The sequence below is a fragment of the Lampetra fluviatilis genome, chromosome 28 (assembly GCF_964198595.1).
Source record: "Lampetra fluviatilis chromosome 28, kcLamFluv1.1, whole genome shotgun sequence".
Lineage (NCBI taxonomy): Eukaryota > Metazoa > Chordata > Hyperoartia > Petromyzontiformes > Petromyzontidae > Lampetra > Lampetra fluviatilis.
The window spans coordinates 12,890,025-12,905,529 of record NC_136302.1 but is presented as its reverse complement, the minus strand read 5'-3'; the positions used below and the strand labels follow the sequence as shown (position 1 = coordinate 12,905,529).

The window sequence follows — 15,505 nt, the reverse complement described above, 5'->3', positions numbered from 1 at the left end:
TTCCAGAAAACAGATATATATGTTTTTACTCAATGCACATGTTTTTAAAAACAAGACACATTATTTAATATTTCTTCAGCTCGAAGTTTCACTATAAATCCCATGTGCCTTGCAGAAATACATGCATTAATTAGGGTATTATAAGCATGTGTTGTGTGTGAACACGCGCCAAGTGGCTCATCAGCCACGGCAGGGGCTCAGCACGTGTCTACACTCCTCTAGAATCACATTCACATGCGATGTGAATCACACAGCAGTGGCTGCCACGAGGCTCCAGATTGAGGAGGCAATGTTGTTATCACAATTGAGTGATTTGTAAGTAATTTTTCAGCAACGGTATGTTTGGTTAATACCAGTTGCATTCTACGTTTTTAGAAACCCATGCAGGCAAAGGGTGAGAATATACAAATCCCATATGCAGACCGGCGCATATGTCGTAATGCGAACCGAGGCCCTTCTTGCTGTGAGGCGCAAGTGTTACCACTGCGCCATCCTGCCGCCATACACGTGGAGCAGTGGAGGTGGAGTCTTTCGATAATTAGAACACAAAGGCATTGTGAAATAATTGCAGTTCCTTAATTCATATCTAAGCACGTTTCTGGATCTCCATGCGAGTTCAAGTGTATCTGTAAGATAATCTGGGTCTGTGTGTAAGTCTATGTGCGTCTGTGTGAGAATCAGGGTCCCATGTGAGTGGAGTGGAAGTGAGATATCAAGACTTAATGGCATCATCACCCCGGCGACCGAACATCGATCAATGATCTCCTGGTCTCCAGAGCAAAAACTTAACTGTGTGAGTGGTTCAATTTGTGAGTCTATTGGTATCTGTGTGAGATGGAACTGATAATGAAACCAATGCATTTGAGTGTCTCGGTGATTCACCACCTGCGTGCATCATCACCTGAGAAGTGAAAACTCCGTCGGACTTTGTGTCTACCTTAGCCTGGAGCCTCGACGTGCCTCTTGCGATGTAGCCGCGTTAGTTACACATTCCAAACATATGTATACCTGGTTCAATATGTAACATTCATATTGTACATCAACTCATGTCATGGTCATGATTCGAAAATGTTAATCTAAGCACTGTAACATGGACCTCTACAAAGTGGTTTTGTTTACTTAAGATTAAGAATTGCACGGAATTCACCACCGATACCGTGGGTCCACGAACCACGGGACTTGAGTAGGCACTTCAGTTGCCCCCCACCCCCCCCCAAAGAAGCCCCTCCCCGTTTCCACGTTTATATTCAACTTGAAGTTGGCTGGCAATTTAGGCTGGAGCCCGCAATCTCTGGGCCGGTTTTTCTTCATGGGCAGGCCTGGGATTCCCTACATTCGAATTTTTTGGACGGAATCAAAGTTCGACGCCATGTGGAAACGGGTTACAATGCTACAGGCCATTTAGTTTTCTGCGTGTAAATGCAACACCACAACTTGTGAGTGAATCATGGCATGTGATCGTCATGTTACAGTTCTCGGTTATCCCACGTAACGCACCATGACCCGCATACACCGTGGTGGACGTGCTTTTCCTGTGGGGCAGCCCACATGTCGGCGTCTTGTGGGCCTTACACAGATCGCTACTCGTACTGGCTCATCGCCGGGTTGTCAAATGCTGTCGCTCTTGGCAGACGCACCTAAATGGGAGATAGGGGTTTGATGTAAATCCACAGAAGCGGCGCGATTTATATTGTCGTGAGACTCCATGCACGGTGAGCAGACTGGTGTGGGCTTGGTGACAGTGTGAGAGTGAGCGAAGGCCAAAGTGCTTACACACAGTCACGACTTCATCGTAAGCCATTGTCTCTCCGCTGCTGGATGCTGCAGGATGAAGGCATCCCTTACGGTCCTGTGATTTTACAGTTCATCTCAGTCCTGCACATCTACCTATCCTGACGCCGGCACACAATGGCCTACTCTTGCGAAGGACGTCAGGGGATCTTTACCGTCCCCTGCGAGTGAAGCAGACTGCACGTGGTACTATTTTGGTTATTACACCGACAGTGTTAATCAGGCGGCCGCTGAGTGCAAGCACGCCACGTTCTCACCTCCTTGTGAGGGTCGGGCTTGCTGTTTTCACGATAGGACAGCGTCTTGATTCCTGCAGCGTCGCTCAAAATCGTGCTCTCCGGCATTGTGGTTATCCCTGTCCGTGTACACACGTGCAGTCAAACACATCAACACGAGATCGTAATGCGTAATACTGATTTTCATAGCGCGCTGCTTCCCTTTACACCGAGACGTCTCATCTCAATACATTTGAAAGGGCACCCTGCCGAGGCGGTAGGATCCCGCCCAGTGTGCCGAAGAGGGTGGCAAGAACACTCGCGAGATGAGCATCACCTCTTCACACCAGGTTCTCTGGCCTGCAAGCGGACGTGAGTCTGCCAGTAGGGGGCGATGATTGCTACTACGTGTAATCCCAATGGAGTAATTTGTTGGTCATTTTGCGGTTTAGGCAAATTTGGACCGTGACGCCGGTACCCGATGGTCTACTCATTTAGAATGTCAGGAGATGTTTTATGTCCACTATGAAGCAGACGGTGCGTATTTATGGATAATAAAAAGTCGCAGTAGTAACCAGAGTGGCCTGTCGGATTCGAATTTCGAGCCTCTGCAGCAAGTGGCGAACATGATATCCCTGGGCCGTGTCACCGAAACTTACACAAGGAAGACGCGGTGTGATGTGATTTCCAATGTCTATGATCGTAGCCAACAGGGCAGTGCAGCAAGAACTACGGTTGTGATCTTGTACCTCTCTGCCTTCACTGCCTTCACCAACCCACATTGCACTATACCTGCACTATACCTGCACAACCCACACGGTATTGGGGAGGCCCTTATCCACAAGCTGATTGTCAAAGTTATAGGTTTAAAATGTCTGTATTTGTGTCATTTGCTATGAATGTGTCACTTGAAAAACGAGATGTCCAATCTCAGGAGATTACCCAGGTGAAATGTTGTAAAAAGAATGCACAAAAGTAAAGAAAAACGGCCTGGACACTTACATAAGTATTTCAGGGTCGTGTGACAAGCCAAATACATAGACGCATGTGACACACATTTTGAGTGTAAGATTCTGACAAGTGAGAATTGTTGATGTAATAAAATAGCGCAACTTACAGGGGATGTACGAGCCTTTCCTTGAGAAACTTGGGAACCGCGAGCGATTCGTCCCAAGGCTGTTGAGGAACAAAGACTATTTAAAAAAATATTTTACTTTGCGTTCCAGTTACAATCCGTCCCTAAATACATAGCGCATGATATTAGCACGTATGAGGTTGAACATGTTTTGCACTAATTTTGAGTACTCGGCATTTTTGTCATATACCAATTCGTATGTTCACCTGCAGACAGGTGTATACAATGTGATGTGTTGGGCCAGATAAATATTTGGCATTACAATAAAAACATGCCATTAATATAACGATGCGTTAATCACCGAGTGATACGGATCGTGGCTTCGCAGGGCCATGACAGATAGCGACAGCCCGGGCAGGCCTGCGTGCAGCAATGGATAGACAGTGGCCGATGTCGATGCTGATGAAGACGAGGATAACGATGACGACGAATAATCTGCGGCGTGTTGTCTACGGATCACGCTTCACTTGTGCGGCCCTCCCAGCTGCTGTGGGTTTGCGTGGCCCCCGTTGGCGGCTTTGAAGAGGGCCTTGTAACGGTCCAACTCACCTGCCCGTGTCACTGAAGCGGTCCCAGGCCTTCTTGCGGCGGTACAGCATGTAGCCAAGCAGGCCTGCGAGCAGCAGCAGTAGCAGGATGCCACCCAGTGTGCCAAAGAGGATGGCGAAGAACACTCGCGAGATGAGCGTCACCTCTTCGCACCGGCTTCCCGTCGTCTGGTAAATGCCTTTGTTGTTACACCTGTGGGGTCGCCAGGTATTAGTTCATGAGTTATTTTTAAACGCAGTTGCTGGGCACAGGGCTCAAATGCCGAAACGGTAAAGCGACCAGCAACAAACAGCACTGTAAGACGTGTAATACGTAAGAGTGTAACACGCTGTTTGTATGAAGAAAGATTATTATAGGAATTTGAGCAACAAGACGATGAGATGGAATTACAAAGTGGAGCAGTGCGAGGGAAGACGCATAAAGCTAAGTGTTGTGACCTGCAATATCGTGGGTGGGTATGTGATTGAATGCTTTATTGAGTGGGTGGGAAGATGAGCGAGTATGTTATAACCTGCAGTGTTGCGACTGATCACAGTATGGAAAAGATGAAACAGTCTGGCAGACCCGAGACCTCCACATGGTTGGAGGAATCAGTGAGTGAAGCTCACGGGAACAGTAACTATGTTAGTAGCGATATCGATAGAAGAGTGATAATGAGGTGACTGACCACCGGTGAGCGAGTTACTAGTTTAAAGCAATGAATGCTGGATCATCAATTTGTCAGTTGCGTAAAGATGGAGACATGCTGTTTAGTCTCAGTGAATTACGGAAATAGTAGTTTTGGCAAGCACCTCTGAATGCCAATATGGCCGATGCAAGGAGTGCTGTAACCAGTGCCAATCCCAGACACTTCCCACCCCACCCAACCCACCACACAATGCTCATGTCGAGACACAAAGCAGCAGCTGCCCACTTTAGTCTAACAAGTCAAGCCCAAGCCAAAGGGAGATATCAATCGCCACTGCTGATTTACAAAGTATAAACCGCTACGCCGCCACCCCCCACACTTTAGACACGCACGCAATCGTCCCGCGAAGGGTTCCATGGACCGTCTGCGAGCGACTGCCGCCGTGGCTGACGTGATGCACAAAGCGCGTGGCGGGGGGGGGGGCAGCACCACGGACAGAGGTGTGCGAGCGATGCCGTTGCTTGTCGGCACGCTGGCCGCTGAGTGGTGCGAGCGACTCGGAGCTGCAGGGGCGTTACTCACACACACACGGTGCCCGTCTGGAGGTGCTGGCATTCTCCGTTTTTGTTGCAGTGGTTCTCGTTGGCACACGGGGACAGGCAGACAGGGCCGCTGGTCTCCGGCAGGCTGAGCGTGTAGCCCGTGAATGTGGTGTTACAGTTGTACACCTGGTCCAGTTGGTTTTGCGGAACTGGAATGCATCAATGCCGTGGTGATTACAGTTGCCATTAGTGATGCACTCATCTCAACAGCAAAGTAGTTTGAGATCACGCTGCCTACGATTAAATGTTACCAATTGGCAGATATTTGTCAAACTGGCAGATATAGGGCTGCCTACACAATGTCAGTCACTGAGTTGCTTGACTATACTTCACCACACCGGTCAGTGCTTATTGGCTACTTCATAATTTATTGGATAGAGGTTATTCAATGCCAAATCTAAGTTTAGTCCGTTCAGATGCATGAAAAAAGATTTCTATTCAAGAACGATTACTTAATTACGAGCTCATTGCCGCAGGTCACCTGCTAGAAAACTTACACACAGCCACACATCTCAAAAGTGGCGTATCTCACCGACTGTCTGCTGAATGTCTTCCAGAAGAATGTTCCCCAAGTATCGCATAAACCCAAACTTGGACCTGATGAGGGCCAGCTGGGTCCCATTGTAGATGGCATGGATGCTGCTGTCGAGTGGGTAGTCAAAGTTGGCCATGCAGTTCGATTTAATTGTGGAGTTCCCGGTAGAGCTGATGAATATAAAGGACAGAAATGAATACCAGTTAACTTAACGCGTTTCATAATTGACGTTTGGGTTAGGTTATGTCACGATCGAGCCAAAGTTAGGCTACGTTATGATCTAGCCAAAGTTACCCTGTGAACCCTCCACCACCCGCCATCGCCAACACAAATTAAAGGGTCACCTGGTGCACAAGTGTTTAACGCGCCGCCATTTTCTGTTCTATCAGCTCATCAGTACGTTGAAGTTGAAAATGTAATTAACGCCATACATTGGTCATTACATGGTCTAACCAAAAAAAATATATGCATCACAAACACCAGTGTTAAAAGAGAACATATATTATGACTGCTCCACAACCACGATGCTATTGTGTGTCCATTGTTATTATTACCTGAAGTTTTCAAGAGATACTGCGTTGAACCCGGATATTATTTTCAGTTTGTTAATGACCTGTGAATCATGCAAAAATACGCAGAGTAGTGTTACAACCCAATGCTGCACGATTTCCAGCTTTTGTAACATTTCCACGTTTTATTTGCCGTTTGTTGGGGAAATTGACAGAAACTGTAAAAGAAAATACGCTTTCGAAAATTCGTGTTGCTCATGAACAGGGCTCGTAGTCAAAACGGACGGTGATGTGGCCCACTGTATCGCGTTCGCTGCTCGCTGCAGAGGTTCACGGTTTGAATTCAGAGGCTGCCCTGATTATTACTGCGGTGTATACTAACTATAACAATACCACGCACCATCTGCCGCACCCACAGTGGACGTTAAAGATCCCTGTGTCGTCATTCGTTAGCGGAGGCAATTGTGTGCTGGCGTCAGGGTCCAAATTTGCCAAATAAAAAAAATGACCCCCAAATCACTCAATTATATGCATGTTGAACTTCTTTCACACTGTACATAGGCAACCCATGCTAATCGGAGGTGCGGGACTGTACACAGCAATCATCGCCCCTTACTGGCAGACTCATGTCCCAAGTCACTCTTACAAGTACTAATTTATACTGGTCTCTTGAATTCTTAACTTGTTTAGTAATATAACTTGAACTTAAGCCAATCAGAGAGTGGTCTGTACAGCAGCGGACTGGCACTGATCAGTATAGCAATGCACTGTCCTCTGAAATAGGGGCAATGCCCGACCAAGTGGGCAGTGCCCACAGATATGTGGGAGAAAAGTGGCTCTGCGCATCGCTATAAATTCCTCTATTCGCTTATTGAAGATCAGGTTGGGGTCAGGCAAGAAATTCGTATTGGTTAAAATCCTGCCAGCTACATCTGGTGTTACATTTTTCTTTTACCTTAAAAACATATATATGTAACTGAATAAAATAAAGCAATTCTCCACTTGGGAACTGAAACCAGAAGCAAGATTCTCAGAAAGGGGACTTAAACCCCTTACATTATCAGTGTAAATATATATTGATCCATCAATTATTATTCATTCTCTGAGCTCACAAAATGTTAGTCGAGTGACACACATACAAATTTATGTTTTTTCCTTTTGTATATGTTGTATGTCATGTGTTCCCATGGACCGCTACACCTCCGATTAGCACGGCTGGCTATGTACACTGCCAAAGAAGTTCAACATACAGACACTAGTGATTGCTACATTTACCACAATGTGTAAGAGAAAGAATACTTTTTTGAATTTAATCGTAACCCTGAATTTTAGAAATTATCTATCAAATCGTCGGGGTGTCGAAGGTGTGAATCATTACTCCCCAATGTAGGGACAGTCTGGATAGGATTTGTCTGCTGAGCAATCAGATATGAGAAAGCTAGGACCAGATCTGTTTGGTTGGGAATCGGATTGATTGTACCTAATGTATTCAGGCCATATCAGTGCACCTTGATAAAATGTGATTTATATTTCTCATGTTTAAACTGGTCGGTTATTGTTACAAACAATACACATATTGGTTTAAGCAAGTTGTATAGTTATTAAATTGCTTCACGAGCCAGCCTCAGCGGTTAACCACCACCTTGAAGCAAACATCAGTGGCGGCAATGCCAACTTACCGCATTCGTCAGCTCAGCTTTGACAGCTTCTGTAATGCTACTGTATTTCTTGGAAATGAACCATAGTTTCAGAGCGTATTTCACCTTTGCAGCTCCTAGATGGGGTGCACAGAGTAACAATGTGAGATGACAACTGCCCATGTGCGTGTCAGTATTACAATGCTTGATATTTCTTTATTTGAATGCACAATTTTCACACTGGAGATTTCTCGTATGAATAAGAACTCAATGCTTTTGGCCACAATGCACAATGTCCGCACAAATATGACTCATAAAATGTGGACCGGAAACTCGGTGGTAGAGCAGCTGTCCGTGACCCATTTGTGACGCGATCGAGAGCGTGCACAGCACACGGGATGATCACTCTCCTTTGTTGCATGCTGCTCTCTTCTGTCCAACGAGTGTTTCACCAGGCACAAAAAGCGGCACCAACCTGGCTTGCGAGAGACTGGGACGGTGAGGGTCCCGAACTGACACTTGTCGCCTTGGGTGACCGGCGTGCACGAGCACTTTGCCGCGCTGCAGCCTCCATCCGCGCCGTCGACGTAGCACGCTCCGCCGTTAACGCACGGGTCACTGGGGCACGGCACGCTCCTGCACACCGGCTTGCATGACTGCCCGACGGCTGGGAGGAAGAGGAAAGGGGGGTCATGTGGGCAAGCAAACGGTAGAGGGCGGTGAAGAGAAAGAATCGTCCCCGTGTGAGCTGCGGCAAGGCTTGTTTTGACGGTCAAGGAGCCTCGCTGCCAATGCCCCCTTGGCCCTGGGTTCGGCCTCCCGTTGACATTTAAAAGATCACGCACACGCGTGTTTGTGTTTGCAAGGAGCAAGTGCGCCCCTTGAGCAAGTTAACTTCCTCCTATGTAGTGTGACCACAAGCTCATTAATCATGTTGCCTCCTTTGTTGAGTCTAAGCAGGCACTTGTAACATAAGAGCTTGCATGGTACAGATAAAGGACTGTTTGCATAAACTAACATTGAAAGCTGTTAGTTGGTAGAGGAAGTGCAGTGCGGTAGCTTTACATTTGAATTAAACAACACTCAGTGGTGGAAATGTGTCAGTATCCATATACATTTTAGTTTAGTGGCCACATCTGAGTCAGAATTAAGGTAATTTTATCAGGGGAAACACCGGTCTGCTGCAGCTGCCAAGTTGTAAACAGAGCGGCTGCAGGAACCCGTTGTGACTCTCCTCTCTGACACTCATTGCACTTTTCTGCCAGGCTAACCTGTGTAGTTTTCATTGCAGAAGCAGGTGAAGCTGCCGAAGGTGTTCTGGCACTGCGCGTTGGGCCAGCACGCGGTCTTGTTCTTGCACTCGTCAATGTCCACGCAGGCGTTGCCACTTGTGACCATGCCCGGCCTGCATGAGCAGCTCTGTACTCCGGGGACGTAGAGGCAGACTTCCATGCGCTCGCAGACGATCCCGTTGCCTGGGTGGGGGAAGAGGGAGGAGGACACGTGCTTGGCTTGCTTAGAGGTTTCAGGTGTAGAGAACTCAAAAGACAAGGAGAAGTCTGTCTGGCAAGAGTGAACTTGGTCGGCAAAAGATTACAAAGGCAAAAGCGTAAAAATAAGTACAAAAACGAAGTGAATAGAAATCAGAGCAACCACAACCAAAGAGAAAGTATGTATCATAATGGAGTGCCCTGGCAGCATTACGCTTGAGAGATATTGAAATATTGAACACAACTTCAAGACCATTTGGAACAGATTAATAACCCATCTCTATGAAACGTAGTATTCTGTTTAAATTTATTGCAGTCATCGTCACTTGAACCCATATCGCCGCTCGCATTGAATCGTTGCGGGTAGGGAGGGGCGGAAGTGAATGGCCACACACGTCCACACACGTAACCTCCAGCATCTACCGCGCTCTATCCAAAGACGCGCGTCACATACGCCGGAGTGGCCGTCACCTGTGAATCCCTCGTTACAGCTGCACGTGTAGCTTCCGTCCGTGTTGGCGCAGGTGGCGTCCGCAGAACAGGCGTTGGCCTGCGAGCACTCGTCAATGTCCAAGCAGCTGCTGTTGTCCGGTTTCATTTGGTACCCAGACTTACACCTGCAGTGACACGTGGAGAGAGCATCAGTGCTTATTTGTTCAATGTGCATTTATGAATTAGGCTACTTGGTTTAGCAGTAGAGCGAGTGGATCGCAATCCAAAGGTTGTAAATTTCACATCCTGGTTGGGTGTTGCCCATCATCTTTCTGGGGTCAATAAAATAGGTACCACTTTTTGTGGAAGTCAACAATGGTAATTTTATTGATGACCTCACAACCGTCATAGAGATGCGGAATTTCCACCACTGGCTCAGGGCTGTAAACAGGAGATGAGCACCGGCTCAATGTTCATTTGAACAGAAACTCGCGACCACTTGTTATAAAACAGGTCTATATTTACATTCTCATGTCTTCGCCGTACGTTCTGAAGAGCCATCGCCAGACATACCAGTCCGTTTTTCTGTATAGTTAAGAATGAACGAATTTTGAGCTCACAATGCTTGCATCAAATCGCGCGTGTAACAATCTTAGTTTTTACATGCACGTCGTTTGTAATGTGTTTAAGTGACCTCTACAACCACTCCTAGTAGGAGGGCAATCGAGAATCGCAGGCCGAATGCGACAAGGAGTCGTAATGCTACGTGCGACGCGACGTTCATGTGACCGCATGCGCACCCTGAGCAGCTGCGGCTCCAGCTCCTCTCGGATTGGGGGGTGGGGGGCAGTTGGACTGTAATGTTGGGGGGCCACCGTGACAGTCATACACGCCATTGAGAAGAGTGAACATGAGTGGACCAACGTGACATCTGATCGTGCAGGGCCCACGGCAGCAAGCCGCTAGTGCCGGCCCGGACACAGTGGAAAAGCCGCCTGCACTCGTGCCACCGACAAGGTGACGGCGATTGTGCCGGAGATACTCACACGCACACAGCTCCCGTGCGGAGGTGCTGGCAATTGTGCCGGAGATACTCACACGCACACAGCTCCCGTGCGGAGGTGCTGGCATTCTCCGATGTTATTGCAGTAGCTCTGATTGGCACACGGGGACAGGCACACGGGGCCGGTCTCTGGCAGGGTCAATATGTACCCCACGAACGTTGTGTCACAGTTGTACACCTGGTCCAGTTGGTTTTGTGGAACTGAAAAACAGATGCCGTAGTGGTTACGGATGAGTTAGAAATGCACCTGGTCTCACTGCAACATCAAAGCATACATGGGAAGTCAATATATTTTCAGAAAGACATGCTTAAATCAAGTTTTCTTGGAGGAAGCTGGGCAACTTATGAGTCAAAAAGCACTTCAATAAAGAATGTGTAACCTTTGTTAAATACATTACCTGTTTCATTTAGATTTATTCAATCATGTATAGACACTCATGAATGGAGTTGGTCAAACATCCAAATATTGGGCCACAGAGCTTCGGCAATAGATGGCGCCAGATACGGTTTGCTTCTCCTCTTGTCTGTGGCTTCCCACGCCTCTGCATTACAAAGTCAACTTACAGCATTTGAGATGCAGTTCGTATGAATGGCGCGATATGAAGTCAAAATGAAATCGTTTTAAATAGGACCCTACATTAACATCAGTAATAATATTTGGTCTCAAGGGGGATGCGATCGACCCCATCGCACCGCCCCCCCACCGCCCCCTGCCCCCCCTTGGATCCGCCACTGTAGGCAGCGGGATAACAAGAACCCCTTGAGCCTGGACTTGAACAGCACGGAAAGATGTGAGGTGAGCCAGGTGAGAAATCAGATGCAGAGGAAATGTATCCGCATTCGTGGAAAAAAACTTGCAAGTTGAATTCCCAATGCCTTTCCCAACTCTATCGAGGAATGGCTTTCATGCATGTTGCAATTATGTCCTCAAAATGGGCAGTCAAGCACAAATCTTGCGGTGATCTTTAGACCAGGGGTGGACATGCGGCGGTGTAACCCGGAACGCTGTGGTCATGGATGTGAGATCTACACCAGACTCGGTCGTTCCGGAAGGAACCAGCGGAAAGGGCAGTAGCTTGGCGGGTAGTCTATGGTGTTTCTATCTATTTAATTCACAAGTGTCCGTCCATCACACTCTGGGTGTCCCAAACTATTTGTGGGGGGGGGGGGGGGGATAAAAACAAATATACAATTGTGTAAAAGGTGTATGAACATACTTAACAAATATATACGTAACGTTGCTGTATTATTTTAAATTAATGCCGCTGCTGACACAGGCGAATTTATGTTAATTGATTAGTCAATACTCGTATCCCCCCCCCACCCCCTTGTGTTCAGGCTCAGTTGGTACGGTCCCGATGTGTTTTAGAAACTGGCTGCTCATTGCCGCAGGTCACCTGCTGGAAAACTTACACAGCCATACATCTCAAAAGTGCCACATCTCACCGAGTATCTGCTGAATGTCTTCCAGAAGAATGTCCCCCAAGTATCGTGTCAGCCCAAACTTGGACCTGATGAGGGCCAGCTGGGTCCCGTTGAAGATGGAATGGATGCTGCTGTCGAGTGGGTAGTCAAAGTAGGCCGTGCAGTTTGATTTAACTGTGAAGTTCTTGGTAGAGCTGATGAACGTAAAGGACAGAAAAACGCCAGTGTTAGAAGAGAGCTGATGTTATCACAGTACCACAGGCGCTATGTTGATGTACCTGCATTGTTATCGTGGCATGATATTATTACCTGAAGTTTTCAAGAATTACTGAGTTGAACCCAGATATTATGTTCAGTTTGTTGATGACCTGTGAATACAAGAAGATAACATTCAATGCCACATGATGTACAGATTCAGTGAACTTATTAAGAAGTTGATGGTGAAGTATGACCAAACAACCCCTTTCGACCAAATGGGCACGGGGAAGCCTTTATCCAGCAAGATCTTATCAAAGACCCGTACATTATTCACAAACTTTACAGTTAATTTAAAACATTTCCCCTGTGCTTCACGTACCAGCCACAGGGGTTAACCCCCACCTTGTAGCAAACAGCAGTGGCGGCAATCCCAACTTACCGCATTTGTCATGTCAGCTTTGACAGCGTCTGTGATGTTGATGTATTGCTGGGAAATGAACCATAGTTTCAGCATGTATTTCACCTTCACAGCTCCTAGACGGGGGGCACACAGAATAACAATGTGAGGTGACAGCCCCCCCACCCCACCCCACCCCGTGCTTGTCAGTATTACAATGGGAAGAGAAGTGTCTTTTATACTTTTTATATATTCGAATGTTAAAATGTATGAAAACGAATATGCATCCATGTCAGGGGATTTTCCAGGTGAAATATAGAAATGAATATTCCTCATGAAAACAAAGAGCCCTCTGGGAGTACCTATTTCAGCAGCATTGATTCAACACAGGCTATACTCTTGATACATTTTAAGACACACTTTCTCATCAGCAGAATCTGTCTTGCTTGAATTACTGCTTTATGACTGCCAGATATTATAGGCAAGGGCCATCTTCTCTCCATGATGTGGGGGCCTAGTTTGACGCCAGATTATACAACACACAACTCAATAATCATGGCACCAACCTGGCTTGCGAGAGACTGGGACGGTGAGGGTCCCGAACTGACACTTGTCGCCTTGGGTGACCGGCGTGCACGAGCACTTTGAGGCGCTGCAGCCTCCATCCGCGCCGTCGACGTAGCACGCTCCGCCGTTAACGCACGGGTCACTGGGGCACGGCACGCTCCTGCACACCGGCTTGCATGACTGCCCGACGGCTGGGAGGGAAGAGGAGAGGGGGGTCATGTGGGCAAGCGAACGCCAGAGGGCGGTGAAGAGAGAGAGAAGCGTCCCGTGTGAGCTGCGGCCAGGCTTGTTTTTCCGGTTACGAAGCCTCGCTGCCAATGCCCCCCAGGCCGCCCCGGGTTCGGCCCTCCCGTTGACATTTAAGAGATCACGCACACGCGTGTTTGTGTGTTTTTGCTGACTCCTGCAAATTAGGCTATTCTGGGCTCTTGATTTCTTATTTGATTAAACAAAATAATATCAACTATGTGCAAGGAGTAAACGTGCCCATTGAGACTGCTGAACAGCACTGTGACCACGAGCTCTGAACTGCACCATCATCTTCTCAATAGGCCGTCTTTTATTAAACCGTCCATTATAAAAAAGATTGGACAGGCGCAAGTGACTTAAGATATTCAATGACTCATACAGCAAGGTTTGATAAATTGACATGAGAATGTCAATACGCACAGTGATTGCTGTAACCTCATTCGTTAGTTGTGCAATATTTCTGACTGAACCTGGACTCGTTCTCTGTCATATTGATGTTTTTGTCTTTTGTTTTTGTTGTTGCTGTGTTAACGTACCAAAAAGATCCCTTTAAAAATAGCCAAGAAACTGACAAAACGCATTTATCCGTGTAACAAATCAAATCAACTCAAACTTAAAACTGAGTAACATTCTGCGGAATTGCAAAACCACGTTAAATCAGTGGAGACATTAGTGACGCAGCGGCGACCTGACTTAATTCCCAGCCTGAACTAACATCAGATCCATAGTTAGCAATATCTGAACCAGTTCTTATCACCCCCTTCACAAACATGCACTGACCAGCATGGTGAAGTATAGTCAAACGACTCCCGTGACTGACACGGTATGGGAAAGTCTTTAATCCGGCAAAGAATTAAAAACAAGATGAGAATTATCTTGAATAAATCTGTTCCGTAAAAATAATATAGTAACCCCCCCCCCAACCCCCCAAGTATATAATGGTAGGTAAATGCAAATAAGGTTTTTATTTCTCCTCTCCTCTCGTGGTTTGGAATTCCCATTCCCCAGCCATCCCTTCTGGAAGCTCAAGACTCAAGAAAGCGTCTTGAGTCGGGAATTAATTGAGAGGAAGTGTTTTAAGTTTTAAGTTGTCAAGACAGCGTCTTGAGACACGGTTGAATTGTTAGCCTCTAGATATCCACTTTGTAATAGTTGTGCAATGAGTGATGAAAGCTATCGGGAGAAACACCGTGTGCTCGCCTGCTGCAGCTGCCTCGTTTTAAACAGAGTGGCCGCCGGGACCCATTGTGACCATCTTTTCTGACACTCATTACACTTTTCCGCCAGGCTAACCTGTGTAGTTCTCATTGCAGATGCAGGCGAAGCTGCTGAAGGTGTTCTGGCAATGCGAGTTGGGCCAGCATGAGCTTTGGTTCTGGCACTCGTCGAAGTCCAGACAAAAATTGCCATTGCTGACCATGCCCGGTCTGCAGGAGCAGTTCTGCAGCCCGGTGAGATTGAGGCAGGCCTCGATGCGCTCGCAGTACGTCCCGTTGCCTGGGGGGAGGGGTAGGAAGAGAAGACGTGTTCTCTGTTGTTAGAGGTCCCACATCGGAGATCTCGTAAAGCTATCCATGGGACGATTCATCTTTTACAACTGAGTTTTCACATTAAAGATTCACACGTAACATTGTTCACGTAAAAAAAATCGACGTGCAAATGGAGAGGAGTACGGAAAACAAGAAACAACACAGGCAAGATTGTATTCATAAGCATATACAGTGTGGAGTAGTGGCACACAGTGGTTTGCACATTGTGCTAAGAAACCGGCCACCTGGTGATAGAAATTACAATTTTAATTTTACCAGGTAAGGCTCACTGAGCTATTAGCTCTTTTTCAGAAGCGACCTGGCCACAAATGATAGCTCAACAAAGTGGCTTATGATGGGGAGATTTATAGCAGCCAATACTCAAAACGCATGTTTCTAAATGTGGAGAGAAAACTCGGAGGACCTGGAGAAAAATCGAAGCGACCACGGGGAGAATATGCAAACTCCAAATATACAAGCGTCAGGGTCGGGATCGAATCCCGGCAAGGGAGATTACATCTCGCCACCACGGCATCAATACTGCTCCAGGCCCT

General features: G+C 47.1%; 2 protein-coding genes and 1 long non-coding RNA gene across 3 annotated transcripts; all 3 read right to left on the bottom strand.

Moving 5' to 3' along the window:
* Nucleotides 1-1,239: 1,239 nt before the first annotated feature.
* LOC144942818 (uncharacterized) lies at nt 1,240-6,063 on the bottom strand. The gene is made up of 7 exons (XM_078869799.1): nt 6,010-6,063; nt 5,453-5,625; nt 4,901-5,069; nt 3,691-3,882; nt 3,124-3,182; nt 2,049-2,146; nt 1,240-1,637 (listed from the first exon to the last, which is right to left on the bottom strand). The coding sequence occupies exons 2-7, from the start codon at nt 5,589-5,591 to the stop codon at nt 1,581-1,583; spliced, it is 714 nt and encodes a 237-aa protein (XP_078725925.1). The 5' UTR covers nt 5,592-5,625; nt 6,010-6,063; the 3' UTR covers nt 1,240-1,580.
* Nucleotides 6,064-7,619: 1,556 nt separating this feature from the next.
* On the bottom strand, nt 7,620-12,295 carry LOC144942671 (thrombospondin-3a-like). The gene is made up of 7 exons (XM_078869471.1): nt 12,290-12,295; nt 12,033-12,249; nt 10,622-10,787; nt 9,563-9,708; nt 8,873-9,076; nt 8,077-8,268; nt 7,620-7,738 (listed from the first exon to the last, which is right to left on the bottom strand). Exons 1-7 carry the CDS (start codon nt 12,293-12,295, stop codon nt 7,620-7,622), a joined length of 1,050 nt encoding a protein of 349 aa, XP_078725597.1.
* A 66-nt stretch (nt 12,296-12,361) lies between these two features.
* On the bottom strand, nt 12,362-13,338 carry LOC144942819 (uncharacterized). Its single transcript, XR_013639416.1, has 3 exons — nt 13,173-13,338; nt 12,649-12,743; nt 12,362-12,379 (listed from the first exon to the last, which is right to left on the bottom strand). It is a non-coding gene; the product is annotated as an uncharacterized LOC144942819 (long non-coding RNA).
* Between the last annotated feature and the right edge of the window lie 2,167 nt (nt 13,339-15,505).